The 26737-nt window shown below is 38.9% G+C and overlaps 3 protein-coding genes across 3 annotated transcripts; all 3 read right to left on the minus strand.

Annotated features, from left to right (window-relative positions):
* Positions 1-1846: 1846 nt before the first annotated feature.
* On the minus strand, positions 1847-5031 carry LOC129457119 (snaclec bitiscetin subunit alpha). Its single transcript, XM_055229160.1, has 4 exons — positions 4904-5031; positions 3800-4046; positions 2867-3036; positions 1847-1916 (listed from the first exon to the last, which is right to left on the minus strand). The coding sequence occupies exons 1-4, from the start codon at positions 4986-4988 to the stop codon at positions 1858-1860; spliced, it is 561 nt and encodes a 186-aa protein (XP_055085135.1). The 5' UTR covers positions 4989-5031; the 3' UTR covers positions 1847-1857.
* A 77-nt stretch (positions 5032-5108) lies between these two features.
* On the minus strand, positions 5109-11379 carry LOC129457087 (uncharacterized). Its single transcript, XM_055228914.1, has 5 exons — positions 11105-11379; positions 8679-8821; positions 7576-7867; positions 7321-7472; positions 5109-5410 (listed from the first exon to the last, which is right to left on the minus strand). Exons 1-5 carry the CDS (start codon positions 11377-11379, stop codon positions 5109-5111), a joined length of 1164 nt encoding a protein of 387 aa, XP_055084889.1.
* A 4629-nt stretch (positions 11380-16008) lies between these two features.
* Positions 16009-23700, minus strand: LOC117386381 (mucin-2-like). The gene is made up of 7 exons (XM_033983734.2): positions 23628-23700; positions 21528-22330; positions 20475-20660; positions 19865-19957; positions 18948-19086; positions 17909-18064; positions 16009-17542 (listed from the first exon to the last, which is right to left on the minus strand). The coding sequence occupies exons 2-7, from the start codon at positions 22326-22328 to the stop codon at positions 17499-17501; spliced, it is 1419 nt and encodes a 472-aa protein (XP_033839625.1). The 5' UTR covers positions 22329-22330; positions 23628-23700; the 3' UTR covers positions 16009-17498.
* Between the last annotated feature and the right edge of the window lie 3037 nt (positions 23701-26737).

The raw sequence follows: 26737 nt of genomic DNA on the forward strand, positions 1-26737 counted from the left end.
GTTATATTCCCTTTGTTGGCAGTGACAGGTCGTTTTCTGTCTCCAGAGGTTTTCACTGTTGCTGTAGTTTGGCCCATTCCTCCTGCAGATCTCCTCTAGAGCAGTGATGTTTTGGGGCTGTCACTGGGCAACACTTGGACTAAACTCTTTTCTTATATACCCTAACCCTTCAGTGTAATGGATATCACATGTTTATCCTTGTTATTTGACTTGTAGATTAAATTTCATTACTAATATCTGACTAACGCTTCATGGAGTGATGTAGATGAAGTAAACTTCTGTAGAAGAGTCTGGTAGTGTCTGCCACCAGCTTGTCCCCTGGAATGTTGCACAGTATAGCATTAAACTTTAGTGACATTAAACTTGTGTGACAGTAGCTCAGTTGGTAGTTTGTGTCCACTGGCGGTGCAATTCCAGCTCACACAGATGAATGCTATTGAATGAATATTATTGAAACACTTAAACCCTCCCCCCGTCTCTGTGTAAACTGGTGTATGAATGTGTGTGTCAATGGGAGAGTGGTTCATTGGTTCTAAAAATTGCCATTTATCATGTAAACATAGTTGTCACCATGGAGACAGGCAGGTGGCATTGAGGCATGTTTGGGCAATAAAACGTGTAGTGAAAGTACTAGTTAAGTTTAATGCCATATTGTTTGGTTGACTTATTCATATTTAGTATTTTTACAATTCTACTGTTTCATGTGTCACACACACTATTCACCCACCAGTGTTTTTCCATTTAGTTTAGTGCATTTTACTTGTTCTAGAGTTTTTTTTTAACAATATTACAGATGAGTGAGTTCCTCAACCCAAGACAAACAGTTTAGGTCAACAGTAGCGAAGTACGGGTGGAGCAGGATATCCACAGATCATATGAACATCCAGGACACGCGGCGTGTTTACTGAGAGATCACAGCACATTTGATTTGCATCCATCATAATATTATTGAATCACCATAGTTTCAAATTGAGGACAGGACAGAAGTCTATGGTGTTTAACTGTTATTGACGTGGTTTATATCTCTGTAATATGTATGAAACAAAAACTGGAGCATAAAATATATAGTTTTAAATTAATCTAGTTTACAAAATAACAAAATGGCCAAAGCACAAGCCTAAGTAATGCTTTGGTTATTTTGTTAAGTTGAGTTTTACACAAATGAGCCACAAATCATATTATATTTTAGCTGCAAATCTTTTCCCTAATTCTTGTGTGAATGTTCAAGGCAGCAGATCAACCATAACAAATATGGAAATATGCTGGAGATTTAAGGCCGATAGCCGACATTAAAAGGCCCAAATATCAGGTCTGTCCCTGGAGTCAGTATCTGTCCTATTAGTTTATTACAAACTGGTTTTAGTCATATGATGAGTCATATGTCTGTCAAAAGTGAGATGGCCTTCCTGCTTTTGGACTGGATAATCGGCTTCAGAATCAACACCCAAATATAACTTTTGTCACACATTTTTTGCAATTGAACAAGAATTTCAAGCCAAAGTTATCTAATGTATGTCTCACTAATAACGTGTCAGGCATAATTAACGTTTTGATTATATTAATTAGCCCTGCTTGAGCTAGTATGATTCACTCTGTCATTATGTGTGGTTGTTGTGCCACACCTTTAACACTCATTAAAATGTGATTTAACTTGGGGTTTTCCAGAACGTTACACCACGGTGTGTCTGGGTGAACTCACATTATTATTATCCATCGTAATGACAAGAACACGCGACATTCATTCAAACTCAATGGGTTTATTCCGCATTGCGCACAAAGTTGAAAAGCTACATCTGACCAAATGAATAAGAAGTACAGACACACAATAATGACATTGAAAAGTGAGGTCAGTGCTGGTTATGGCATCGGGTCCTTGCTGCTGTAGTAATACACTTTTGTAGTGTTCTGTGCTGGAGCTAGAAACAACAAAACAGATCTTAGTTTACCTCACTATGCATATCCCATGTTATAACTGCAGTGTAAATACAGATACATTGACTCAAAATGTGACTTCATTTGAAATATTCAGATATAAAAGGATGACTTATTACTTTGGTTCAATCCTGAAACAAGATCATGTTGACCTTAAACCAAAGTACAAGGCCAGACTTCCTCTAGAGGCACAGCAGCATATTTAGAGTTTGCTACAAAAACCCTTCAAAATGTTTTTTTAATGATAACGTACAATCTCTCAACACAAGAATATGAACAGTCTTCTTGAAACTGCATTTATTTAAAGGTGCACTAGAACTGTTTCTGTTAATAGGTCTGCCATCTGCTTATCTAAAATTGTTTTTATTTCTATAGCACATTTGAAACGACTTCAGCTGACCAAAGTGCTTCACATAAAAGTCAACAAAAAACAAACATACAGATATTATTATTGATGTTCTTGCTTTACCTGGAATGATATGGAGTGTGGTGTTAAACTTTACCCATCTACTTTGAATTACAATTTTATTTTACATTATAATATTTAAAGCCCCTATACATTATTTTAACCCCATTTATTTTGGCAAACTGTGTCTTGCCCCAGTACAAGCAGCTCTTGGTCAAAATAAGTCTGCTGTGTGTTCATCAGCTGCCATGATGGTGAGACTCTGTGAGAGTTGTGAGAGAGTGCGTTTAAACTCATTGTAGTGAATAATTAGGACGCTCTGAATGCATATGGCAAGTGAGGAATAACTTTGGACCGCTGCAAACTGTTCAAAATGAACTAGTTGTTTTCAGCGTCTTTAAAAAAACATTCCTACTGGATGCATGACTCTCCTTGGAAACAATCATGTCCCGCACACTCCACCTAAGTGCACCAGACGGATTCATGGAAAAACAACACTAAACACTAAAACCAGAATGTTTGGCTCACCTGATTGGCAGAGAAAGTTGTTGTTTTCCCCACAGGGCAGCGGGCTCCACAGGCTAGTGTCCCTCTCCATGCCACCACACGGGTTTGGGAACACAGGGGGGTGCATCCTCCAATTGTCAAAAGTCACCGCTTCCCCTGACATCCAGAACCACCGCATACCCATCACTTCTCTGTCAAACACATACAGAGTCTTCATAATTCAGTAGTTTGCTATTTAAATCCTAGGCTTTGCAAAATACTGTCAACATGCTACTTTGGAAGGGCAGAGATGTAAATTTAAAAACTAAAATTTGAATAATCCGTGTGGGCTTGTTTCTCCTCTTCGTCAGCAGCCAAATACGAGAAAACTGATTACGCAGTGTCCCTGAAAATTATATGAATTATGCTGTGGTCTTCGACTCTCATTTTGTATTGAAAAACTGTGTCCCCTCTTTTTGTAACTGCTGCTGTCAGACTCGTCATTTTGGTCTTAAAATGTTCACAGCCTTGCTCTGATTGGCTCTTTAGTTGCTGTGATACTCGTAGTCGGAATTCCAAATACGAAACTCAACTCCGTATTGGCCCCTATACCTGCTCTAGCCTCGATGAGCTGTGGGTGACGACACGCTCACTTAGTCCACTTCTTTGTACAGTCTATGGTGTTGTCCCATATTTAATAGATATAAACATGCTCTAGCAATGGAAAAAGGAAGGGTTTTCTCTTGTTTTTCTAAGGGATGTCAGCTTTGCGATTGGACAGATCGATAAGCTTCTTAATGCTACTAGGACCGCCAAACCAGGTGAATAATAAGGATCCTCAGATTGCATAAGTGAGGTGTAACTTTGGTGCAAACCATTTAAAATTAACTAGTTCTGTTTATCGTGTTTTTAGATGCGTACAGCATTTCCAAAAAAACAAAACAAAAACCAAATCATTCAGACATGCTAAAGTACCTGCGCAGTCCCAGCCACACATGGTCAGAAAGAGGAGAGAGAGAGGTGTGTGCGATCAGCTGCTCCACCTGCATCTGCTCGTCCTGGCTGTGGATGCTGAGGAGGTCCCAGTGATGCCGTCTGCAGTAGAGCAGAGCATCCGACCAGCACAACCGGCCCCCCAACAACCACACCGTGCGGCCCCCAATCTGTGCGCTCGCGTTGGGAAAATTATAACGGGGGGCTGGTGGAGGGACTGGAGCTGACTCTGGTTCCATAAAAATGAAAAAATATAAGTTTGTTTCTATAGAATGTAAACAGCTGGATTTTGTGTCATATTTGCTTAAAGGACACAATAAAATCAACTTTAATGAGCTTTCCACCATGTTATAATGCTTCATGACCATAAGCTGATATTTTAATTAATTCACATATGTAAGACGAATTATGTATTGTCCGGTATTTACGGCTTGAATGCTCAGAAAATTTTAGGGATGCACCAGCGTGAAGGTGAAATGAGATAGAAGGCAATACACACCAAAATGTTATCTAAGATATTGGTTCAGTCGATATCCCGTTTTGGTTTATTTTTTTTTTTAAAAGACTATTTACTGGACAATGTTACCCCCAAAACGTGTTTTACAAACCTGTTCTGTAGTTGCTATAAATGATAAATGTTACAAAACACATTTGGATCATTTTTACACATGCTTTTTGTGTTTAAAGTAAATAAATTATATATTCAGTCTCTACACTGGTATCGTTTGATATCGGGTGTTGGCAGATAGTTGAAGCCAAAGTACTGACATCGGTGTTGGAACAGTAAAAGCTGGATTGGTGTAGCACTACAAAATTTCTGTTTTCACCTACCTCCTATCTCCACCCACTGCTTTATTTACATTCAACTCTGGGTCATACATGTTGGGTTAAAAGCCTTTTTTTCAATAATGAAAACATGTAAATAAACCGTGTTAAAATGCCACTATAAAGTTCTGCTGGAAGTCAATAGATCCGTTTCTGTTATTTAGCAGTTTTCAATCGACATCGGCCATTACAATGAACTAAATGGAAAATGATCATCATGTTATAAAATATGTCATTTTTAAATGTGTTGGAAAGACATACCAACTTGAGAACCAAACACCTCCACTCCACAAATGGTTAAATTTATTTTTTGGGGGATGTTGAGAGACACATATTGGCCCTCCATCTCAGAGCAGTAAAAGGCCTGGTCAAGGTCTGCAGAATGGACTGTGGCACACCTGGTGGAACAAATAAATGTTATTTTCTAAAGTAGACCAGAACTTATGAGAGAAAATGAAACTTTACATTACACCGGATTGTCTTTGTGACTTAGACTTTTTCCGATTTTGATCTTTGCTCCAGTGATGTAATCCGAGCAGCAGTCTTTTCGATTGTAGATGACGACGGCGCTGATTCTGTACACAGCGCCCAGGTCCACTCTCCACCAGGGGTCCCACTCCTCCTCAGTCCGACTGCAGCAGTACTGAGTAAACTTGTACCGATTACAGTTTTTCACAGCTTTATATGCTCCTGCGGGAGTCCCATCAGGCTCCCAGCTGCTCGACTGATGCGCTGTTTTCCATTTGGCCACGTCTTTCAGAGGTACCACTATGAAAACAATATCTTAAATTTAGACATAGGAGCAGGGGAGTAGACGGGGCGAGAGATAACAGCTGATTACAAATACAATGAACAGAAACACAGTATAATGTGTATAAAGTGATATTTTGAGGTCAAGTTCATGGTCCATGGTCATTTCATGCGATACTTGAACCTCAACCAAGATTTTTACAAGAACATTTTAGTACATCACTGAAGTGCTGTTAAAATGCAGTTTTTATTGAAATAATGCAAAATAACGTCCAAATAGGCTTTTGTCAGTTGTGCTCATCCTACTTTTATAACTGGATGATGATATTGGTGATAAACAGATGTAGTATTTGGTTTTATGTTGAACTGGTTTTAGAATAAGGTGGAATGAGTTTTATCATATACAGACAACTAGTGTGGCCATGGTGTGGAGAAAAAAGTGTAGTTATGTCTTTGTCACAAAAAGCCAGTGATACTAGACAGATTTACTGCTGTCGATCAAGTGATAATGTCCTCAAAAACATCAACTTGTATTTTAGACCCTATTGCAAGTAGACTCTTAAAGAAATCCTCCCTCTAATTATAGATCCTTATAGATCCTATCCTTATTATAATAAATACCTCATTAGAAACTGGCTCTGTCACCCAGTCTTTCAAATATGCAGTGATTAAACTGCTTCTGAAAAAAACTAATCTTGAATATGATCTTTTAGCAAACTGTAGACCCATCTGTGACCTTCAACTACAGACCCATCTGTGACCTTCAACTATAGACCCATCTGTGATCTTCCCTTTCTCTCAAAAATCCTTGAAAAAGTTTTAGTTAAGCAGTTTTGTCACCACTTACAGGCTAATAATTTATTTGAAGGTTTTCAATCAGGATTCAGAGCTCACCACAGAAACTGCACTACTTAAGGTCACACATGACCTGTTAGTAGCTGCTGACAATGGACTGGTCTCAATCCTGGTTCTGTTGGACCTCAGAGCAGGTCTCAGTCCTGGTTCTGTTGGACCTCAGAGCAGGTCTCAGTCCTGGTTCTGTTGGACCTCAGAGCAGGTCTCAGTCCTGGTTCTGTTGGACCTCAGAGTACCATCGATCACAACATTCTACTGCAGAGGTTAGAATGTGACCGGTGTCTGAGGGGCAGCCCTCAGCTGTTTTAAATCCTACTTATCTGATAGGCACCAGTTTGTTAATGTAAATCAGAGCTCCTCTCCGTGTTCTAAGGTAGCCTATGGTGTACCACAGGGTTCTGTACTTGGTCCAATCCTGTTCACACTTTATATGTTGCCGTAAGGTAATATCATCAGAAAACATGGCATTAGCTTCTATTGCTATGCTGATGACACACATCTGTTATCAATTAAACCAGATCAGACTGATTGAGTAGATGAACTTGATAAACCCACAGTTTTAGCTAAACTGCCTTAGGATGCCCTGATCCTGTTCTGTGGACCCAGATCCTCCCTTCCCTCACCTGGGTGAGCCCTATCTATCCTGGATGAGCCTCACTCTGTCCCTTAGACTTGAGCGGGCTCTGGCCCTACAGATTTGAACTTTATCTGCAAACGATTGTTTTCTATGAATGCTGGTTAATCTGTCTGTGTTTGACCAATTCACCCTGTGTGTTGGTTAAATCAGTGAGGCCATTCAGCTCTAAGAGGAACTGCTCTGATTTTGGTCTTTACATATATTTATATTCTGAAGTGAATTGAAAAAAGGTTTCATAACTACTAGGGCTGCAGTCCTAGGATGGGGATGGAATCTTGGTCGATCAAATGTGCTCAATAGCCTAATCATTTTCAGAGCTTTTGCTAGCATAACTTCTCTCCCAATTTTAGTCTATTAATCAATGTTCAGGGCAGGTGTTTGGCCAACTTTTCAAAGTAGCTCTGACTGTATTTTCGCTCATATTTTCTTCGTTCACCTGGTGGCTTGGCGTACACCTCCACCTCGCAGAGGGTCAGAATCTTCTTGTCTCCAGGAAGGACCAGGTTCACATAACGGCCTGTCATTTTGCCAGACTCACAGGTAAACGAAAAGGTGTCTCCCAAAGGTATGTGAGTGATGGTGGCACACCTGTAAAAGATATATATATATATATATACATAATTTTTACATATTTTATGTGACCCACTTGTTTCCATTGAGATGTTTCTGCATTTTAGTCAGTCAAAAGTACCTGGGATTATTATTGCCGTTGTTCTGCAGTGAGTTTCCAATGTGTATTTGTGCTCCGTCCAGCCTCTCAGGGCAGCAGTCTCCTCTGTTAGTAACTTTAATCGTTGAGACGACGAAGATTTGTCCCAGATCGACTCTCCACCAGGGGGCAGTCTCCTCTTGGGTGTGGCTGCAGCTGCTCTCTGTGTAGTACGTGTCCCTCCTCCCGTCTATGGCTCTGTTGGCTGCGGCGGGATACAGTGTGGACGACTGCACTGCCTGCCCTTTCACTGCCACGTTGGGCTGGGGATAGTCTGGGGACGGTTATGTTATATTATTCAACACACGTAAAAACAAGTGTCTCAAATTAGATGATTAATCAGTCGAAGTGGTCGTATTGTGTATTAGTCAACTAATCTTTAGAGTCTAAGGATTTCTATGGGACACCAGCAGAAAGGAAAAGTGAGCTAGCAGAGGATTTGGTCATTTTAATTTTTTTTTAGCTGACCAAAGTGCTAAGTACAAAAAATAAAAGACCAAGATATTCTGTGTTAAATACCAGGGAGAAGAGGTAGGTTTTCAGTCTAGTCTTGAACTGCATAAAGACTGAGTGGATTTGACAGGCAGAGGGCACTGTTTCATAGTGTGGGCGCTGCCACAGAAAAGAGTCTGTCATCTCTAGTCTTGAGCCTGGATTTGGGCCCAGCAGCAGGAGCTGGTCAGCTGACCTCTGACCTCAAGGCTCTGGGTGAAGAATAGGGCTGCAGTAACTCCCTCAGATAAAGAGGAACCACAGAGACTGGACCCACAGAGTGCACACATTTAAACACATCAGATACACAGATAAATACAATAGTTTTGAGAGCTTTTACCATGCTCCCTTTAGTTGACTAATCAATCAATACCAAGATGTCCTAATCACAAATTGTGATAAATTTGAAGAGATTTTTAACTTTTATATTTACCATCTTTTCTGTGCATGTTGATATATAACTGTAAAAAGAACTGAACTGGGATTCGAGTGATTTAAGTCTTCAAATGAATATTCCATTAAGAACACATTTTAATCAAATCCATTTCATATGTGAAGGAAAAGTACAATAGATAAGGGACATGGATCATTACCGTATTCTGTAGTGTAAACTTTGACTTCACAGAGGCTGAGATTTCTGTTTCCATAAAGACGCAGCGTCACAAACCGCCCCCTCACATTGTCACAGGACACGTACCATGATCGAGACACTGGAAACTGATGGATCCTTCCACACCTGGGTTAAAATCAGACATGTGACCTTCATGCTAGTCCTGTGTATACACTTTGCCATTCAATTCAAGTTTGTTTATACAGCACATTTAAAACAACTTTACCTGTGCTTCACATAAAAGTCAACAAAAAAAACAACTAGTTATTATGGAACTATAATGAAGATCATTATCAACACTGTTTATTTTAAAGCACAATGTTCTAAAACGATTTAATAACAGGAACAGATTTACTGACTTCCTGTTCCAAGCAGCCTCTTTTTAGTGGCATTTTACAGCAACGATTAGCACAATTTTAATAGGTTTCATTGTTGAAAAATGACTGGATGAGATAAACTGTACATGTAAAACCCCTAGTCTGACTTTTTATGCAATTGAAATATGTACAGAGCAGTGAGTGGAGATAGGGGGTAGGTAAAAACAGGAATTTCCTGAGCACTCAAACATACATGAATCGATGAAAATGCAACTTTAAGGATACAAATTTTGAGAAAGCATTGCTATAACATGATTTTTGTTTTGTTTTGCTTTATATTACTGGCTTTAATTTACTCACGCTTACCCCACTCTGCCCCAGGGCACCTGTGAAGTCGTTCACTCCACACTGGTTTTATGGCATGAAAATGGAAGTGCAGTATTTGAGAGACATATGAGGGATTGTTATAACTATTAAAATGTTCTCTTTCCTTTAAACCAAATATAAAAAGGCATTGCCATTAACCAGTCAAAAATTTAGACTCATTCCCCATCTCATTCAATGCTTATTTTTCCCTTTATTTTTACGACTTTCTACTTTTTATATACACACACACAGACATCACATACAGTGGGGCAAAAAAGTACTCAGCCACCAATTGTGCAAGTTCTCCCACTTAAAAAGATGAGGGGGTTCACTTCAACTATGAGAGAATGAGGGGAAAGAATCCAGGAAATCACATTGTAGGATTTTTTATAAATTAAATGGTAAATTCCTTGGTAAAATAAGTATTTGTTCACCTACAAACAAACAAACAAACAAGATTTGTGTCTCTCACAGACCTGTAACTCCTCCACTCTTTACCTGTATTAATGGCACCTGTTTGAACTTATCAGTATACAAGACACCTGTCCACAACCTCAAACAGTCAGACTTCAAACTCCACTATGGCCAAGACCAAAGAGCAAAGGAACCACAAACAAAACTGTAGACACCAGCCCCCGAACACTCAATCTGCAACAGGTAAGAGCTTGTGTGAAGAAATCAATTGTGGAGCAATTATAAGAAAATGGAAGACAAGACCACTGAAAATCTCCCTCGATCTGAGGCTCCACGCAAGATCTCACCCCGTGGGGTCAAAATAACCACAAGAACGGTGAGCAAAAATCCCAGAACCACACGGGGCGACCTAGTGAATGACCTGCAGAGAGCTGGGACCAAAGTAACAAAGGCGACCATCAGTAACACACTACGCCGCCAGGGGCTCAAATCCTGCAGTGCCAGATGTGTCCCCCTGCTTAAGGGGGACACATCTGGCATATGTCCAGGCCTGTCTGAAGTTTGATAGAAGCATTTGAATGATCCAGAGGAGGATTGGGGGAATGTCATATTGTCAGATCAAACCAAAATACAACTTTTTGTCAACTTGTGTTTGGATGCAACTCACCATTCTTTCTCCTCCAAAGAACACCAGACCTACTGTGAAGCATGGGGGTGGAAACATCATGCTTTGGAGCTGTTTTTCTGCAAAGGGACCAGGATGACTGATCCATGTAAAGGAAAGAATGAATGGGGCCATGTATCGTGAGATTTTGAGTGAAAACCTCCTTCCATCAGCGAGGACGTTGAAGATGAAATGTGGCTGGGTCTTTCAGCGTGACAATGATCCCAAACACGCCGCCCGGACAACAAAGGAGTGGCTTCGTAAGAAGCTTTCAAGGTTCTGGAGTGGCCCAGTCTCCGGATCTCAACCCCATAGAAAATCATTGAAGGGACTTGAAACTGTTTTGCTCAGCGACAGCCCAAAACATCACTGCTCTAGAGGAGATCTGCAGGAGGAATGGACCAAACTACAGCAACAGTGAAAACCTCTGGAGACTTACAGAAAACCACCTCTGTCATTGACAACATTTTTCTTTGCTACATAATTCCATATATCTTCATATGTTTGATGTCTTCTGTTTGCATAAAATTTTGAAAGTAGTAAAAATAAAACATTGAATGAGAGGGTGTTTTCAAACCTTTGGCTGGTCGTGTAGATGCTCAGATGTTAGATTTGTGAACAAAATCCCAGTGCAAAGTGCAGTTGTACCTGATGCTGTTCTCATTTGGGTCTGGTTTATTGATCCAGACTTCAATTCCGTCCAAACTGTACTCGATCATGTTGCTGCTGGTGATTATAACTGAATGGATTTTGAATGTATTTCCCAGGTCCACCTTCCACCAGGGGTCACTCTCCATGTCGGTGAGAGAGCAGGAGCCAAGGTTGAATTCAGTCATTCTTTTTCCATCTATCGCGTTTTGAGCGCTGCTGTTCCATATGGTAGACGACTGATCTGCGATCCCATTTCCAGCAACATTTAGCATTCGAATACCTTAAAGAATTATAAACATGTTCAAATGTAATTGCAGCTTTGTAACATTTATTCGCTGTTATTCTTAATATATTGCTTTTCTGTGTATTCTATTATATTGGGTTGAATTTGCAAGATTCAATTGTCAAATTTAATACTGCAACTATTGAAGTAATGCCATTGCCAAACATCAAAATATCTTGTCTTTGTTCTGAAATGCATGGGATTCTTGTATTAGTTCAGTTAATATTTCAATTTTTCAATCATTTATGGAAGCGTCTAAACTTCCATTGTAAGCAGAAACCTCCATTAAAAACATAAATGAGTGAACGCAAACTATTTACAGTCGCAATGCAAATGTGTATGGACCATAGACTGCACCTTTACCAAAAACTTTACCAACACTTTCTATTGGCAAAACTTTGCTATACATGTATCAATATCAGTATAACTAATAAAAGCTATAATAGCATGGTTTTAAAAGTTTTTGATTACAGACGCAAACAGATGGTAATAGTCTATATACTCTGGCATTGAGCTTGAAATTGGAAGCTGATGGTTTGAGCCAACATTTTTTAACTGAATATTGTTGCACTGAATTGAAAAAATAAAAACACCAATTGTATCTTAACCATCTGAATTTGAAAACACTACATTTACACCCCGCTGAATTTGAAAACTTGTATTTATATAAGTACAGTATAATACAGTTAATATGATCTGATTTGATGTTTAAAAGAAAATAATTCAAATGTAAAAAATTGAGTCAGTCTGTATATTTGCACATTCATACACGAGTGTACACACACCGGGGACAAGGAGGGTTATGATGTTGATATGATGTTATGACACAATGACAGCATTCATCTGTGGGAGCTGGAATTGCACCGCCAACCTGTGGGTCAATGGATCTGACCTCTTAACCTATGATTTTTATGTCGAGAGTGAGATTTGAACCACCGACCCTTCGGCTCAGTGGATCTGACACCCTCCAACTGAGCCACTGTGACACACTAACACACGAAATAATACTTTCCTGATACTAAATCATAAAAACTAAGAACAATCTAAAGTAAAGTTAAAACTTTGAAAAGCAAAAGTGCTTACCGGTGACTAGACTGGGTGTGAGAATCAGCCAAAGCCCTGATGGGGAAAAAGACACTGTAAAGTTTTATACAAAATCAGTGAATTATAAATGTAACTAACCATAAGATGTGACGAAATGTGGAGCCATAGTCTGAATCCCGTCACACAAATGCCCTTTTCATTGTGCACTCATTTAGTCCTGAAAGTTTCTTGTTCAGTCATTACAGAGAAGTCCCCAAACCCCAACAGATGTTTCCATCTAGTATCAGAAAACATGTAAATGGTCACATTTTGCATGCCCGTAGTTTACATGAAAAACAATACCACCACATTTGCACCTTATTAGCCACACACAAGCAAAGTAGTGAACACACGTCTGTAAGGATGGAAAAGTACACTGGACAAACAAATATTGCATGGGCTTAACCTGATATGCAGCGCCGACTCTATGCAACAAGGTACACTACAAAAAATGCTTCACCTGTATATAATCTACAACAACAAACTTTATTTATAAAGCGCATTTCATCCAAGAAAAATGTAACACAAAGTCCTTCACAGTGCATTAAAACAGTCCCACCCACCAAACCCACCCACCAAACCCACCCAACCACACCACAGCCAAACAACCCAACCCCAACACATCAATAAACACAACCAGACAACCCCCCACCCCAACACACACTCCCACCCCCCACCCCAACACATGTTAAAATACCTTTGGTTTCATTAAAATATGTTTAAGTGCCATAGGCTGGATAAAGATGAACCAGATGAGAGAGAGCGCCACCAGAGGAACCATCTGCACCAGGAGCAGGGTCACCCACAGCCACAGGACACCAGGGCCCAGAGAAGAGATGAGGTCAAGACCAAAACCTCCAGGGCCCAGGAGCCACAGCCAACCACAGCTCCCGGTGAAGAGGGCTCCTCAGAGGAAACACTGGCAAATCTAAAATGATTAAACATAATAAAATAAGTCAAAGCTAAACAAGTAAATAAAACATAAGTAAAACATTGATATCAACATAAACACACTAGCCAGCCTAAATAAGCCTAAATAAATAGAGAAGTAAACTAAAGTGATAAATACTAGTCAAAAGCTATGCTAAAAAGATGGGTCTTGAGCCTGCTTTTGAAAACCTGAATGTTCTCTGCGGCCCTAAGGTCCTCCGGCAGACTGTTCCATAGACGGGGGCCATAATCTAATTTTAAGTTTTCATAAACGCCTTTCAATTCAATTCATTTTATTTCTGTAACGCCCAAAATCACAACAACAGTTGTCTCGAAGGGCGTTCATGTTTTGATTGATGGTTGATTTGATTGAAACCGGAGTACCCGGAGGAAACCCATCCAGACATTGGGAGAAACATGAAAAACTCCACACAGAAAGGCCTGGGCGACCCGGGGATCCAACCAAACCTTCTGCTGTGAGACATGAGCCACTCAGCCACCGTGATATACACACAAAAACAAACAGGAAAATCAAACAACAGGAAAAATCAAACAAAATAAGAAAATTCGGCCAGGCAAGGAGGAGGGAGGGGGGCGGAGGAGGGCCAGGTGAGGAGGAGGAGAGCCAGGCGAGGAGGAGGAGAGGGTCCAGCTGTCATCGGGGCATCTGAAAGAGATACACTCCACAGGGGGAGTGGGACAGGGGACAACATGTGAATAGCATTGCTGATGAGAAAATAGGACAAAGCAGAGGATAGTGCTCAGGTTGCCATACTTTCCCCAGCTAGTTACTCCTACTGCAGCCTGTCTTATCCCGGGTTTGTCCCTAACTCCCTCACTATGTAACCTGGTCTATACCGAAGAGGAAGGTTTTAAGCCTGGTCTTAAATACAGAGACTGTGGGGGCCTGTTTAACATCAGCAGGGAGTTGATTCCATAGCACAGGAGCTTGGTAACTGAATGCTCTCCCTCCCACTGTACTTTTGGACACTCTAGGAACCACTAATAGTCCTGCATTCTGAGAGCGGAGTGCTCTGTTTGGCTGGTACGGGACAATAGCATCTTGCAGATAGGATGGGGCCATACCGTTTAGGGCTTTGTATGTCAGGAGGACGACTTTGAATTTGATTCTAAGCTCGACAGGAAGCCAGTGCAGATATTTTAGGTACAGGACTGATGTGGTCTCTTCTTTTAGTTCCTGTTAGGACTCTGGCCGCTGCATTTTGGACCAACTGGAGGCTCCTTATAGTACTTTATAGTACTTTATAGTACTTTTGGGGCAGGCGGCGAGCAGAGAATTACAGTAATCAAGTCTGGAAGTAACAAATGCATGGAGTTTTTCAGCATTGTTTTTAGGTCAAATATTTCTAATTTTAGTTATATTTTGCAGGTGAAAGTATGCGGTTTTACAAGCTAGGTTTATATGGGCTGTGAATGAGAGATTTTGATCAAATAGGACTCCAAGATTTTTTACAGTAGGACTAGAAGCTATACTCACATTGTCAAGTGAGATTATCTGGTCTGACAGAGAATCTCTTTGACCTCTGGGACCAACGACAATGACCTCTGTTTTTTCAGGATTTAAGAGCAGGTAATTCAAGGTCATCCAGGTTTTGATGTCCTTCACACAGGCACTGAGTTTATCTATTTGATCAGTCTGATTTGGTTTCATTGATAAGTACAGCTGAGTGTCATCAGCGTAGCAGTGAAAATTAATGCCATATTTTCTGATAATGTTACCCAATGGCAACATATACAGAGTAAATAGGATTGGACCAAGCACTTTGTGTCTTGAGATGCAAGGTTACCATGTTTTAATCAAAAATAAGTTTTACTAATAACAATTGTAATTCTCATTTATAGACCAGTATATATTATAGCACTGGATATATTGATGTATCTAGTGCAAAAATAAACAGTAATATTGAAACTACTTTATGCCACTAATTTAAATAATTAATACTTATTAAAAGGTGAGAAACAGAATATACCAATATTTAGCCATAAAGGTGGTTTTCACTCATCCACAGCTCAAATCTTATCATATTACAACAAAAATACCCCAAATCTCAATAAATATTGAGCCCCAAAATACATTCTTCCAGCTTTCACAGACTGAACGATAAGTATTGATTATTGAGACAGCTCTACTGATTTATTCTTAATTACAAAACAAAACAAAAAAAACCCCAAATAAACGGACATGACGGCCAAGTTATTTGTTAGAATTTGCTGATTTGTTTATCAGAAAGCCTCACATGACTCTCGTTTTGGTTGCCAGTTTTAATGCTGAAATCTAGCTGGTTTAAACCTAACAGGACCTAAAAGCACCTGCAGCCAAACATGAATGAGCCTGAAATGTTCAAAATATTCTTACCATGAGTGGGGTCTCCTCTCCACAGATCTGACCTGTAACTTGGCCTGGTGGTATATATAGTCTAAATCACTTCAACCCACACTTCATCTTTATATAGTATCTTTGTGTTGCCTAAGCACCGGTAACTCACCTGTGATTGTATATCAGCCTGTCACTGTCTTATAGAGGAGTGAGAGTAAAATAACAAAACAATAATAATAATAATAATAATAATAATAATAAAGATGATTTCAGGGAATATTTTATTTCAAAAAAATATTGATAACAATTTCAGTGTAACAGCTGCAATGTGCAAAAATCTGTTCAAGGAAAACAATAAGATATAATCTGTAGCATTCAGTTTTCAGTCACACACACACACACACACACACACACTACACACTCATATTTATCAGCCCAAACAGGCGTCATAATAAAATATATATTTAAACTTTCATTCACACACATAAACTTCATGTTAAATAAGAGAATACAGTCTGCCCTCACGGGCATCATTTCAGTGAAAAACAAAAACACAAAAATGACAAAATAATATAAATGAAAAGAGAATGGCTTATAGCAGAGGCCCTGGTTACTTTAAGTGCTCTATGGAAATTCATGTGTAAAAGATTATTTTACCCATAGACTTAAAAAAAAAAAAAACTCATATTAAAAATTTGAAGGCTCTGCTAATGAATGACTGTAAATGATTATAAAAATGTTGAAATGACAGATTTACTTATTATTATATTTTTTCATAGTTTCAGGTATAAAATTGAATGTATCTATGTAGTATTTTTATGTCAGTACTCAGATGTGAAGTAAACAAATATGCATTTTACTGATAATTATTCTCTTGATTTATACACAATGAATCTAAACTATACGATGTAAAAGGTGCGCATTTTTACATGTTTTGGAAAGAATGAGCTCTTTGCCAGATCCTACGACTAAAACCAGTTTGTAATAAAACCCAAAAAGGCTCTGATACTTTTTCTCAGTGCATGAGAGTGTGATGGTGTCTTGTATTGTTTTAAACCAGTGGGAGTTGCATGTTACAGCTATTCTATTGAAGTCTATGGGAAAACATTGTCCTGAGAGTATTAGGTCATAAGACAGGTTCCAGCTTGTCTCATTCTTGAGTAACCATAGTAACCATCATAAGCGTCTTCTTCCCTTTCAGACACAAAAGGGACGTTAGCCACGCCTTCTCGCCTTTCATGTCTTGTGGTAATTCAACACCACTGTATTTTAATAAAGCTTCAGAATACAGTCTATTGCACACATTTTATAGGGCTGGACGCTATTTGCATCTTTTGTGTAGCAGTACTTCATTAATATCTGGTATACACAGTATCTTTGGTATCTTTGCTGTTAAACTTATTCTATTTATGGTTTTAGACAGTGGTTACGTTTATAAACCAGCAGAACCAGTAATTTTCATATTTGTAGTTGCATTGCATAGTAACTGTCTGATTTGATTTGGGAAAAAATGTGGCGTTAAAATAACTTTTTTTTCCTTTTACCAGTTTTCAGTACCAATATTTATTTGCTACCAGTTGTAAATCTGTAAATGGTGCCCAGCCCGTGGTATAACAATGCTTTTGGTACACCAGGAAGTATAGGGATAAATGTCCAAATTTGATTCATCTTTTAAATTGTGTAATGTTTTGCATGTAGCTTTGTGATTAGCTTTGGTTTTCGCTTTAGTTTGTCTCAAGAAGGAGGTGTGTGGTTCTTCACAGCCAGGCCAGACTCAGAACACCCAGGACGATCAGGAGAGCTGCAAACAGACACGTTCAAGTTGAATAAATAACGTAGAAAATCTCGAAGTTGCCTTAATAAACTTATGGTTCTGATATTCATAGCCTTAAATGTACTATTTCATTGCATTTCTCTAATTCAAATCTATACTTTCACGTAACATAAATGATTTAAATGGTATGTTGAGTGTCTGATGTTGATCCAAGACAGGAACAACCAGAATATTCAGAGGCAGTCGTTTACTCAGTGCTCATTCAACACCGTTTGATTGGATAACGTCTGTCTCTTCCTTATGGTTCTCATCCAACAAAATGTCTAGGTAATATTATTCAGTCTATATATGTTGAGCTTATATACAGTGTAATCGTGTCATAGTTGCTCCTACCTTTGGACATAGACTGCAGGGGCACAGTTGCAGTACTGGTGGTGGGTGGAGAGGTGGAGTTGGTGGACACTGTGTTGTTGGTGTCAGCTGTTGTGTTGGTCAGATCCACCGGCGCAGTTCTAATCTGTGTGACCGGAGCACCAAACTCTCCTGTGGCTGAACGGGAAAGATTGAGTTGATTAGATTTTTGTGTTCAAAGATTCATCTTCACTTTATTTCCAAAGCACTGAAAATGTATTTAATACAGAGGCAATAAAACCATTGTATTTGTTTTTTGCTTTAAACTTAATGTCTGTGTAATCCGTCAGTCGTCCAGGTAGGATCTAAAGTAAAAGAAAAAATTCTATTGTGTCTCTGGACAAAAAGGTTTAGACTGAAGACGTTTCGCTGCTCGTCTAAGTCACTTGTTCAGTTCTGGTCAGATTACTGCTGCACACTGCCTTATATCTGTCTGTCTGTTGAGCTACACTAAGTCAGTATCCGAGTCATTATCGTTCCTCTAATGGGCGCTGTCGCACCTATTAGCATACTGGCTATTAACATACTAGTTAGCACTGTTGGTTTCCTTGTTTAGATTTAGGTCTGAGGATGTTGTTATAAATAGGCGATGGATGATGTCTAAGGCCACCATCACTGTTCAAAGAAGGGTTGTCTTTCTTAACAAAAAAAATGCTTCTTTAACCTTTTTTTTTTCCCTCTGGCTCAGATCTGAACCTTACTCTCTTCAAAGGAGTGGTTGGTGTCTTTGAGCTGGAGATGCACAGCAGACTGTGGTCCTGAGCTGCTCTCTCTGTGTTGGTTCATTTTCTTATGGAGTGTCTGTTTAGTTTCTCTATAGTGTAACACTCACTGCACTCTTCACTACACTGAATGGAGTAGACTACAGTACTTTGTTTGTGGCTCAGGGTTTTGTCCTTTGAGTCAATCAGTTTCTGTTCTGAACTTGCATGATTGCATGTACGCTTATTTGTGCCCATTATCCTACATTTGCCAGAGTTTGGAGACATATTTTATCGAGATTGCATTGAAGTTCACTCACTAGAGTTGAATTCTCCGTTCACCACAGACAGTTCAAAGGTGGTGTCTGCTGCTCTGGCTGTAGCATTGGGCACAGTGGCAGAGAAAATGCATTGGATCTTTCTGCCGTTCATCTTCGCTCTCACGTTGTTCACTGGCAGCTGGGGATGAACATCATTTCAAGTTAGTATTTGTAGAAAGTACAAGGTTCAAACTAAAAGCAACACCTGTTTTCTATGAAGACTAGACATCCCTGTAGTCTTAACAAATATGCCAAATGCCCCAGTAACATTAAATACTACTCTGATTTAAAGTAGTTTACATTCACATCAGATGTTATAGACTGCATTCACGCTACAGGTCCAGCCTTCTTTTTTTGTCCAAATGTGACCCAGGACACGTTCATAGGTGGAAATAAATCAGATTCAATTTTGATCTGACTGCCGTGTGAACTCAAGTCACATGTATCTGCTTTTTACAGTTCTGAAACTACAGGTGCTATAATTTTTCACTGGAAAAAGCAAAAATAAAATACAACTAAGCATTCAAACATCTGCCCGACAACACCAGCAAAGCTAAAGACACTGAAAAGTTAATATATTAATATATTGGGAAAGAATGTGAGTGACACACAAAACATTAAACAAGGGGAAAGATTAAAAACAAATTAAGAATTATTGTAGTTAATTAGATATAGACAAACTAAAACACTAACATATCTTTAAATAATATAGTGTCGGTGCCCAAATTCTGCACATCAGGACACTTCAGGGATGTTGTGTTTGCAATGTGAACAGCCCCCTCAAAAAATCTGAATTGGGCCTCCAGACGTGTATTGTGAACGCAGCCATAGTTTGTAAATCCTTAAAATTCTTATGATGAAATATATATCCACAACTCTGAAAACATTTACTGATTTCTTTGGAAACGTTCACTCACCGTTCGATTTGTGATTCTGCCATTAGAGATTGAAGCTCCGACGAAGATCAGTCTGTTGTTGCTTTTGACACACAAGTATGCAGTCTCGTTTCCCTACAATCAAAACAAATGATTAGCATGTGTTAAATTTAGAATCACTCTTTTGCTAATTAAAGGGCCATTAATTGATCTTTGAAGATTCTTGTTGAGATAAATGCTCAAGTGATGGGATGTTTGTGAACGAGTCCTTAATGTGAACATTTGGAATCAGATCTCAATTTTTAAAAGAACCAAATATTTCTTTGTAGTCTTTGTGGATTTTTACACCAATTACCGCCGAACAAATACAAGAATCAGGACAGAAACAGAGTAGAGGTCCAAAAGATTCAGATCCCATAAAAGAGCTGAAAGTCCCATCACTACTAACTTTTCATCCAATCAGGCACAGTGTTACTAAGAATCATGGGAAAACAACTGCCTGACACTATTCCAGACAGTTTTTTTTTGTCATGTGTCATATCACAGTGGCAGAAAGGACTAAATGGGTGGGGCAAACAGTTCAAACCACAAATATGTTCCTAACTCGTGTTTTGAAAAATCAAGTACTGGCTCTTTCAATCCTCAAACTTACTCCAGTTGGCCTCAGAGTGCAGCCCACATAGCCGTCGGTCTCTCCAGACACCTCAAAGTCGATGTTACGGCCACTTATTTGTCTTACTCCGACAAAGAAACAAGACCCAGGAACCTCGGGGTCACATTCGGCGGGCTCGGCAGCACACAGCTTCTCCGTTCGACAATCTGCTCTGCTAATGTTGCTCTATAACAGAAATCACAAAAACGTTATCAACCACACAAACCGGGAACTTCAGTGCAACATAGTAATAGACCTTTTAGTAATTTAAGTGTTCACTCTTCAACTGGTTTAAACTGGTTTGGTCCAGTTCTAGTCCTTGTTTTAGTCATGGTCTAGTCCATGTTTAGATGGGCTTGGTCACAGTTTAGTCATATTTTTGCTAAGATGTGTGCAAAGCTTTAAGGCAGTTAATATGTGATGTTAAACCAGTTTTGCCCTTTTCTGTTCAGGGTGGGTGACATCATACGACTCTATGATGTCATACCACTCTATTGAAATCCACCAAATTGCTGGTACAATTATTGAGTGATTTGGTTTTCTATTTAATTAGATAATGATGAGCTAACCACTCCTTTCAGGCAAAGCAAATATTCTAATGTATGTAGTCACCTAAGTAATATGAAGTCAGTTTTGTTTTTTTGTGTGTTCGCTGCTGCTCGGGTCCTGACTAGAACCCGGAAGTACTTCACACATGTGTCTTGGACAAAACTAGGATGAAACCAGGAAGAAACCAGGGGAATCAGCATTGCAGTTTTATGCAGCTAAAACCTGGAAACCTGGAACATCCTTCCTGAAGATGTGAGACAAGCCTCGACTTTGACGATGTTTAAATCCAGGCTCAAATGGTTCTGATTTGCTGTGCATACGACTGAAAGGGTTTTATCCTGCCTCTTAATGTTACTTTTATGATGATTTTTTCTATGTTTTGATTTGTTGTATTGTGATTTTAATGTCTTTCTTGTTCTGTAAATCATTTTGAATTACTTTGTGTACCAATTGTGCTGTAAAATAAATTTGCCCTGCCTTGTTCTATATGTTTTTTTGTCTTACCGGAAGTTCCGTGACTTCTGTGTTGGCCACAATTGGGGGAGCAGTAGTAGTTGCTGTTGTCATGTTTGACTCCATCGTGGTAGCATTGTTTGTGGTTGTGTTCATTGCCATCGCAGTTGTTCCGTTGTTGCTAGTTGGCGCCATTGTTGTATTGCTAGCCACAGTTGTCGTTGTCGTGTTCATGGTCGTGTTCATGGTCGTGTTCATGTTCATCATCGTGGTCGTGTTCATGTTCATGGTCGTGTTCATGGTCGGGGTCATAGTCGTGGTCGTGTTCATCATCGTGGTCATGTTCATGGTTGTGTTCATGGTCGGGGTCATAGTCGTGGTCGTGTTCATGTTCATCATCATGGTCGTGTTCATCATCGTGGTCGTGTTCATGGTCGGGGTCATAGTTGTGGTCGTGTTCATGTTCATCATCATGGTCGTGTTCATGTTCATCATCGTGGTCGTGTTCATGGTCGGGGTCATAGTTGTGGTCGTGTTCATGTTCATCGTCGTGTTCATGGTCGGGGTCATAGTCGTGGTCATGTTCATGGTCGGGGTCATAGTCGTGGTCATGTTCATGGTCGGGGTCATAGTCGTGGTCATGTTCATGGTCGGGGTCATAGTCGTGGTCATGTTCATGGTCGGGGTCATAGCCGTGGTCATGTTCATGGTCGGGGTCATAGTCGTGTTCATGTTCATCATTGTGGTCGTGTTCATGGTTGTTGCGGTTGTTGTTGGTGTGGTTACACTGATCTGGGCAGACATCCAGGACAGCGCCACCAAGAGGACGATGGGAGCAGGGTTGAACTTCATTTCTGTTGAAAATATAACCAGAAAATGTTATTATTAAACAGAGGACAGAGTCTTATCTTTGGTCTTTACTTTGGTCAGATCTCCTAAACAAGTGACATTTTTAGCGTCAATATTTGGTTTCTAGGATTTGACTAAATAGAAATACAATCAGAATAAGCCACACCAAAGATGTTATCTAAATACATTTTCTCACGCAGTCAGTAAGTCGCCTATCACATGTCAGCATCTTCCTGTAAATGACAGATCTCTTCAGAGCGTAACAAAATCTCAGGTAATGATGCATTTGAATCCAAACTGAACCAAAGATACCATCAGCTTTCATCTACTGAAGACGGATCGTATTGTAGACAGCCCTTAAGGGTATATTTTAGAGTGATTTTTAGAATCTGGCAGCCCAAAGTGTCATCAGATGATTAGCTTGTGAAACAATATACAAAACGGAAATATAAACAGTTTATACATGATATAATTTTGTAATAGTGTATAATTTTGATTTGAACATGTTTGTCATAAATAAGGACACAGGAAATAGAATGTTTTAAAATAGTGAAGATAAACTTGTTTCTTTTTAAAATGAGTGAATAGTCAGCGTTTAACCTGCTGAGGTGAACCTTTTAAACTGTTTGCTTGCTAATCCTATTCAGGACTTTGACTTGAATAAACAAGACCTAATATCAGATATCATTGCTGTGTAAATATGGCGGCGGCACAGGAGGATATAGGTCGTTCATAAAGGTGTTCTATAGTGACAGGTGCTTCAAGGTGTGGTCTCTTCAAACATTTATGATCTCAATAGACAATTAGCTCCAAAGTTAACCAAATAATTCTACACATACAATTATATTCACATGATGGCATCAGTTAACTAATTACAACAATGACTTTCAAATGTCATCCTTGTTATGACGTGTTCCAGACATGAGGGAAAGATTAACAAAATGCTTTCACAAACTAAAAAACTAAATAAGTACTACAAATAAGATAAAAGTAAAAAAAAGTAAATCAAAAATGAATTGAGTGTCATTTTAATCAGTTATGAACATACTTTTTTCATGTTAGTCAATGTCATTCCTCTGCTTCACTTGACATAATGAGCGATTGACTTCAGTGTAAAATATACTTAACAGATTGAAGCATTTTTAATACTATAGTTTTATACGTACACTTACACATGAATAAAATGTTCAAATGTACAGATAAACAAAATTGTGTATGTAATATTAGTATCTTAAATAAAACAAAAACAGATGTGTAATGAAAATGTATGTAATTCTAATCATAGTAATGAAAATGACTTACCTGCGCTTGTGTCTCGCCTTGATGTGTGTCCGGTCTTGTTAGTCCAGCTCTTGTCTATGTGATGCTCACCTGTTCACTCGATGCCACTATTTAAACAAAGGAGGAGGGAAAACCCAGGTGTGTGTGGAAACATGATGCTGAGGAGGCGGAGCATCGACCCGCTTCAGACGTTTCAAACCAACACATTTCTGAGATAACATTGCATTGTTACTGTAATATGACTTTGATTTCCTCATTTCCGGGTAGCGGTAAAGATTTAGTAGGTATTATTTTTCCCAAAGGTGCACCCGTAACATTTCTACATTTACATCAATATTTAAAAGCGGGAATTTGATGTTAAACAAGTTTTTTTTTAAAGTTAATTTGTGTGTTTAGGTATCTGTTAACTGCCTTGTGTGCCCTGGGAGGAATCGTTACTGATGTAATAACTAATAACGATCCAAAACAATTAATAAACTTTCCGTTGTGTCATAAATTAGGATTACAGCAGGGATTAACACCAAGTCTGGTTTAGACCTGGTTTAGATCTGGTGCTACGCAAATTAATAATTTCTTGGTAGCAGTTGTGGTTGAGAAGTTTAAAAATAGCTGTGGTCATGGTTTGGTAATATTTTATGTAATCCTGGTTTAGACTTTGCCTTGTTCAGAACTGATATAATTCAAAATGATAAATATTTTCCAAGGTGGTAGTTGGTGGGAGCAGACGATGTGTGCGGCGGTCCTCATAAACATGAATTCTTTAATTAGGCGGTTTACATTAAGTCTAAAGTCTAAACTGGGTATTAACTTTACAGAATTACATCTGATAACGAGTAAGTAAATATTTAGTTATAGCTACAAATTCACGATCTCTCCTGTTTTAGTTTTAACTTTTCCTATTCACAGATAAGACCTTGAAAGTAGTTTAGAACAGCCATAGGAATTCCATATTAATAGCAAACCAGTGACTTTTTTCAGCTCCACAGGTTAGCGCAGTGGTCAGTATGTAAACGTGTTACTCGGCAATTTATGACTGGTTTATGTTATGAAAACATAAATGATTCTCATATCGATATTTTTTAGTACAGTATTGAAAACCAAATGAGTTCATTTTGAAACATTTTGCAGTGTTGAATCAGTGCACTAGTGTAACTTCCTGGTTCATGAACAATAAAAATGCTTTATAATCAGATGCAGACAGAACGCAGGGCTCTCATTAATTTTATTTTATTTTATTACATTAAACTAGATTTTAAACAGTTTGCAGTGGTCCAAAGTTATTCCTCATTTATCATAAGCATTCTGAGCATCCTAATTATTCACAGAGACTAGACCGGAGTTTTGCAGACACTGTAAAGCTAACAGAAACTATCATTCTAAAAGACTCTTCTTGATCATCTCACAATAAAACTCTGTAATTGGATATGGACATTACACATTTTTTTAATTTTCACATCAAGAGCTGCTTATACAATATATCTGTACTTGGGCAAACCACATTTTGCTCAAAAACGTGGGAAAAAATTTGGCACAGTGACCAGAAATCACCCCCTTTAAAATGTGGCACACTCCTGTTATAGTTTTGGTTTACATTTGCGGGCACTTAGTAATCCTGTAAAGTAAAAGGCTTAAAAACGCTGAGCTCTATAACAGCCCTGTGCACCTGGCCGCTAGTTGATAATAATAACACAAGTGACATCTGAAACCACCTAGAACACTCGTGACAATGGGCCAGAACTGGTTTGTCCAATTGTGCGGTATCTGTTCTGTTTGACTCAGTATCTCCATTGTGCAGTTGGGTTTCCACTGGACCACTCCTTGGCCATTTGTAAAACAGACAAGTTGAGACACAGACGGAGCCGTAATATCATATATTTGACATGTGGCATACATCACTTCAGATTCAGTGAATATCAAAACGTTCACAAGGTTAAGGGTTTTTTGTTTTTTGTTGGTATTTTCATCAGAAATATCCAAAAGAAAAATCCACAAATGTTGCCATGACAATTTTCAATGTAGTGATTGAACCTTGGACTTAAGGTATTATAGAAACTCCCAGATTGTCTCAGTGTGTCAGACTTGTCTTTTTGAATACACTCATGAGTAAAATTGGAATTAGAAGAGCGGTATATCGCTGTATGTGACACAAAAATGTAAAAGAAAAAAATATCATGTTATATCCCAATGAAATATATTTTGTTATTTTTACAAAAGGGAAAAGGTAATCAGTGATCTTTATTTCAGCCTTAGATAAATTTGTGGGTCTGGCTGTGGATTTTAAAAGCTAAATATTGGTATTCGCCACAACAGCAGGCCAAATATCAGCAATAAAGAATCAATTTCAGCCAATCCCTACTATTAACTACAAACGTGTTATTTTGATGTATAGAAAATACATTCCAATATCGCTCTCAGAATGCAATTCATTTATTTCTTTTGATGATTACTAATCCTCAAAACACTATTGTATTATTCTACTTGTGTAAACTTTCATTTCATATTTACTGCATAATGGGAGGAACGTGGAATGTCTTGCTGAATATTTACGTACTCGTTACGAGTATTGTGCAGAGTGTGAGTGGCACAAACACTGCATCAGTACAATCAGTTAAACTGGTTTATCAAAACACTTTTACGAAACTAGTTCTTGGTTCACCTCAGGTTAAAGCTCCAGCTGTCAATCAGCCATAATCAGATTTGTGTCTCCTGGTTATCTCTGGACGAGTGCCCATGTCCGAAGATTAGAGCGATTACGACGAACAAATATGCTAAACAAGATTGACACCATGAGCGAAAACATGTCCGATAGAAAACTAGGGCGATATTTTAAGGTGAACTATGTATGCTTATCTGGTGGAGGGTTTGACACCTGCTTGGTTTTGCTTTGGGGCGGCGACAGGGGGGGGTTTAAGGGGGCACTAGCCTCCCCTTGAATGGCCAATGTGTTCCCCCTTAACTCCCCCAAAGATTTTTCCTCACTTTAATAACACATCCAGTTTCGACTGAAAATGATCAAATGGCAACCTCAGTGTGAGACTACAGTAAAATAAAGCATCTGTATTGGGTTTTATAGGTTTAAAGATTTAAATTAGCTAAACAAACATGTTTGGCGGGGCGGGGGTGCTCTCTGT

Source organism: Periophthalmus magnuspinnatus, chromosome 18 (assembly GCF_009829125.3).
Source record: "Periophthalmus magnuspinnatus isolate fPerMag1 chromosome 18, fPerMag1.2.pri, whole genome shotgun sequence".
Classification (NCBI taxonomy): Eukaryota; Metazoa; Chordata; class Actinopteri; order Gobiiformes; family Gobiidae; genus Periophthalmus; species Periophthalmus magnuspinnatus.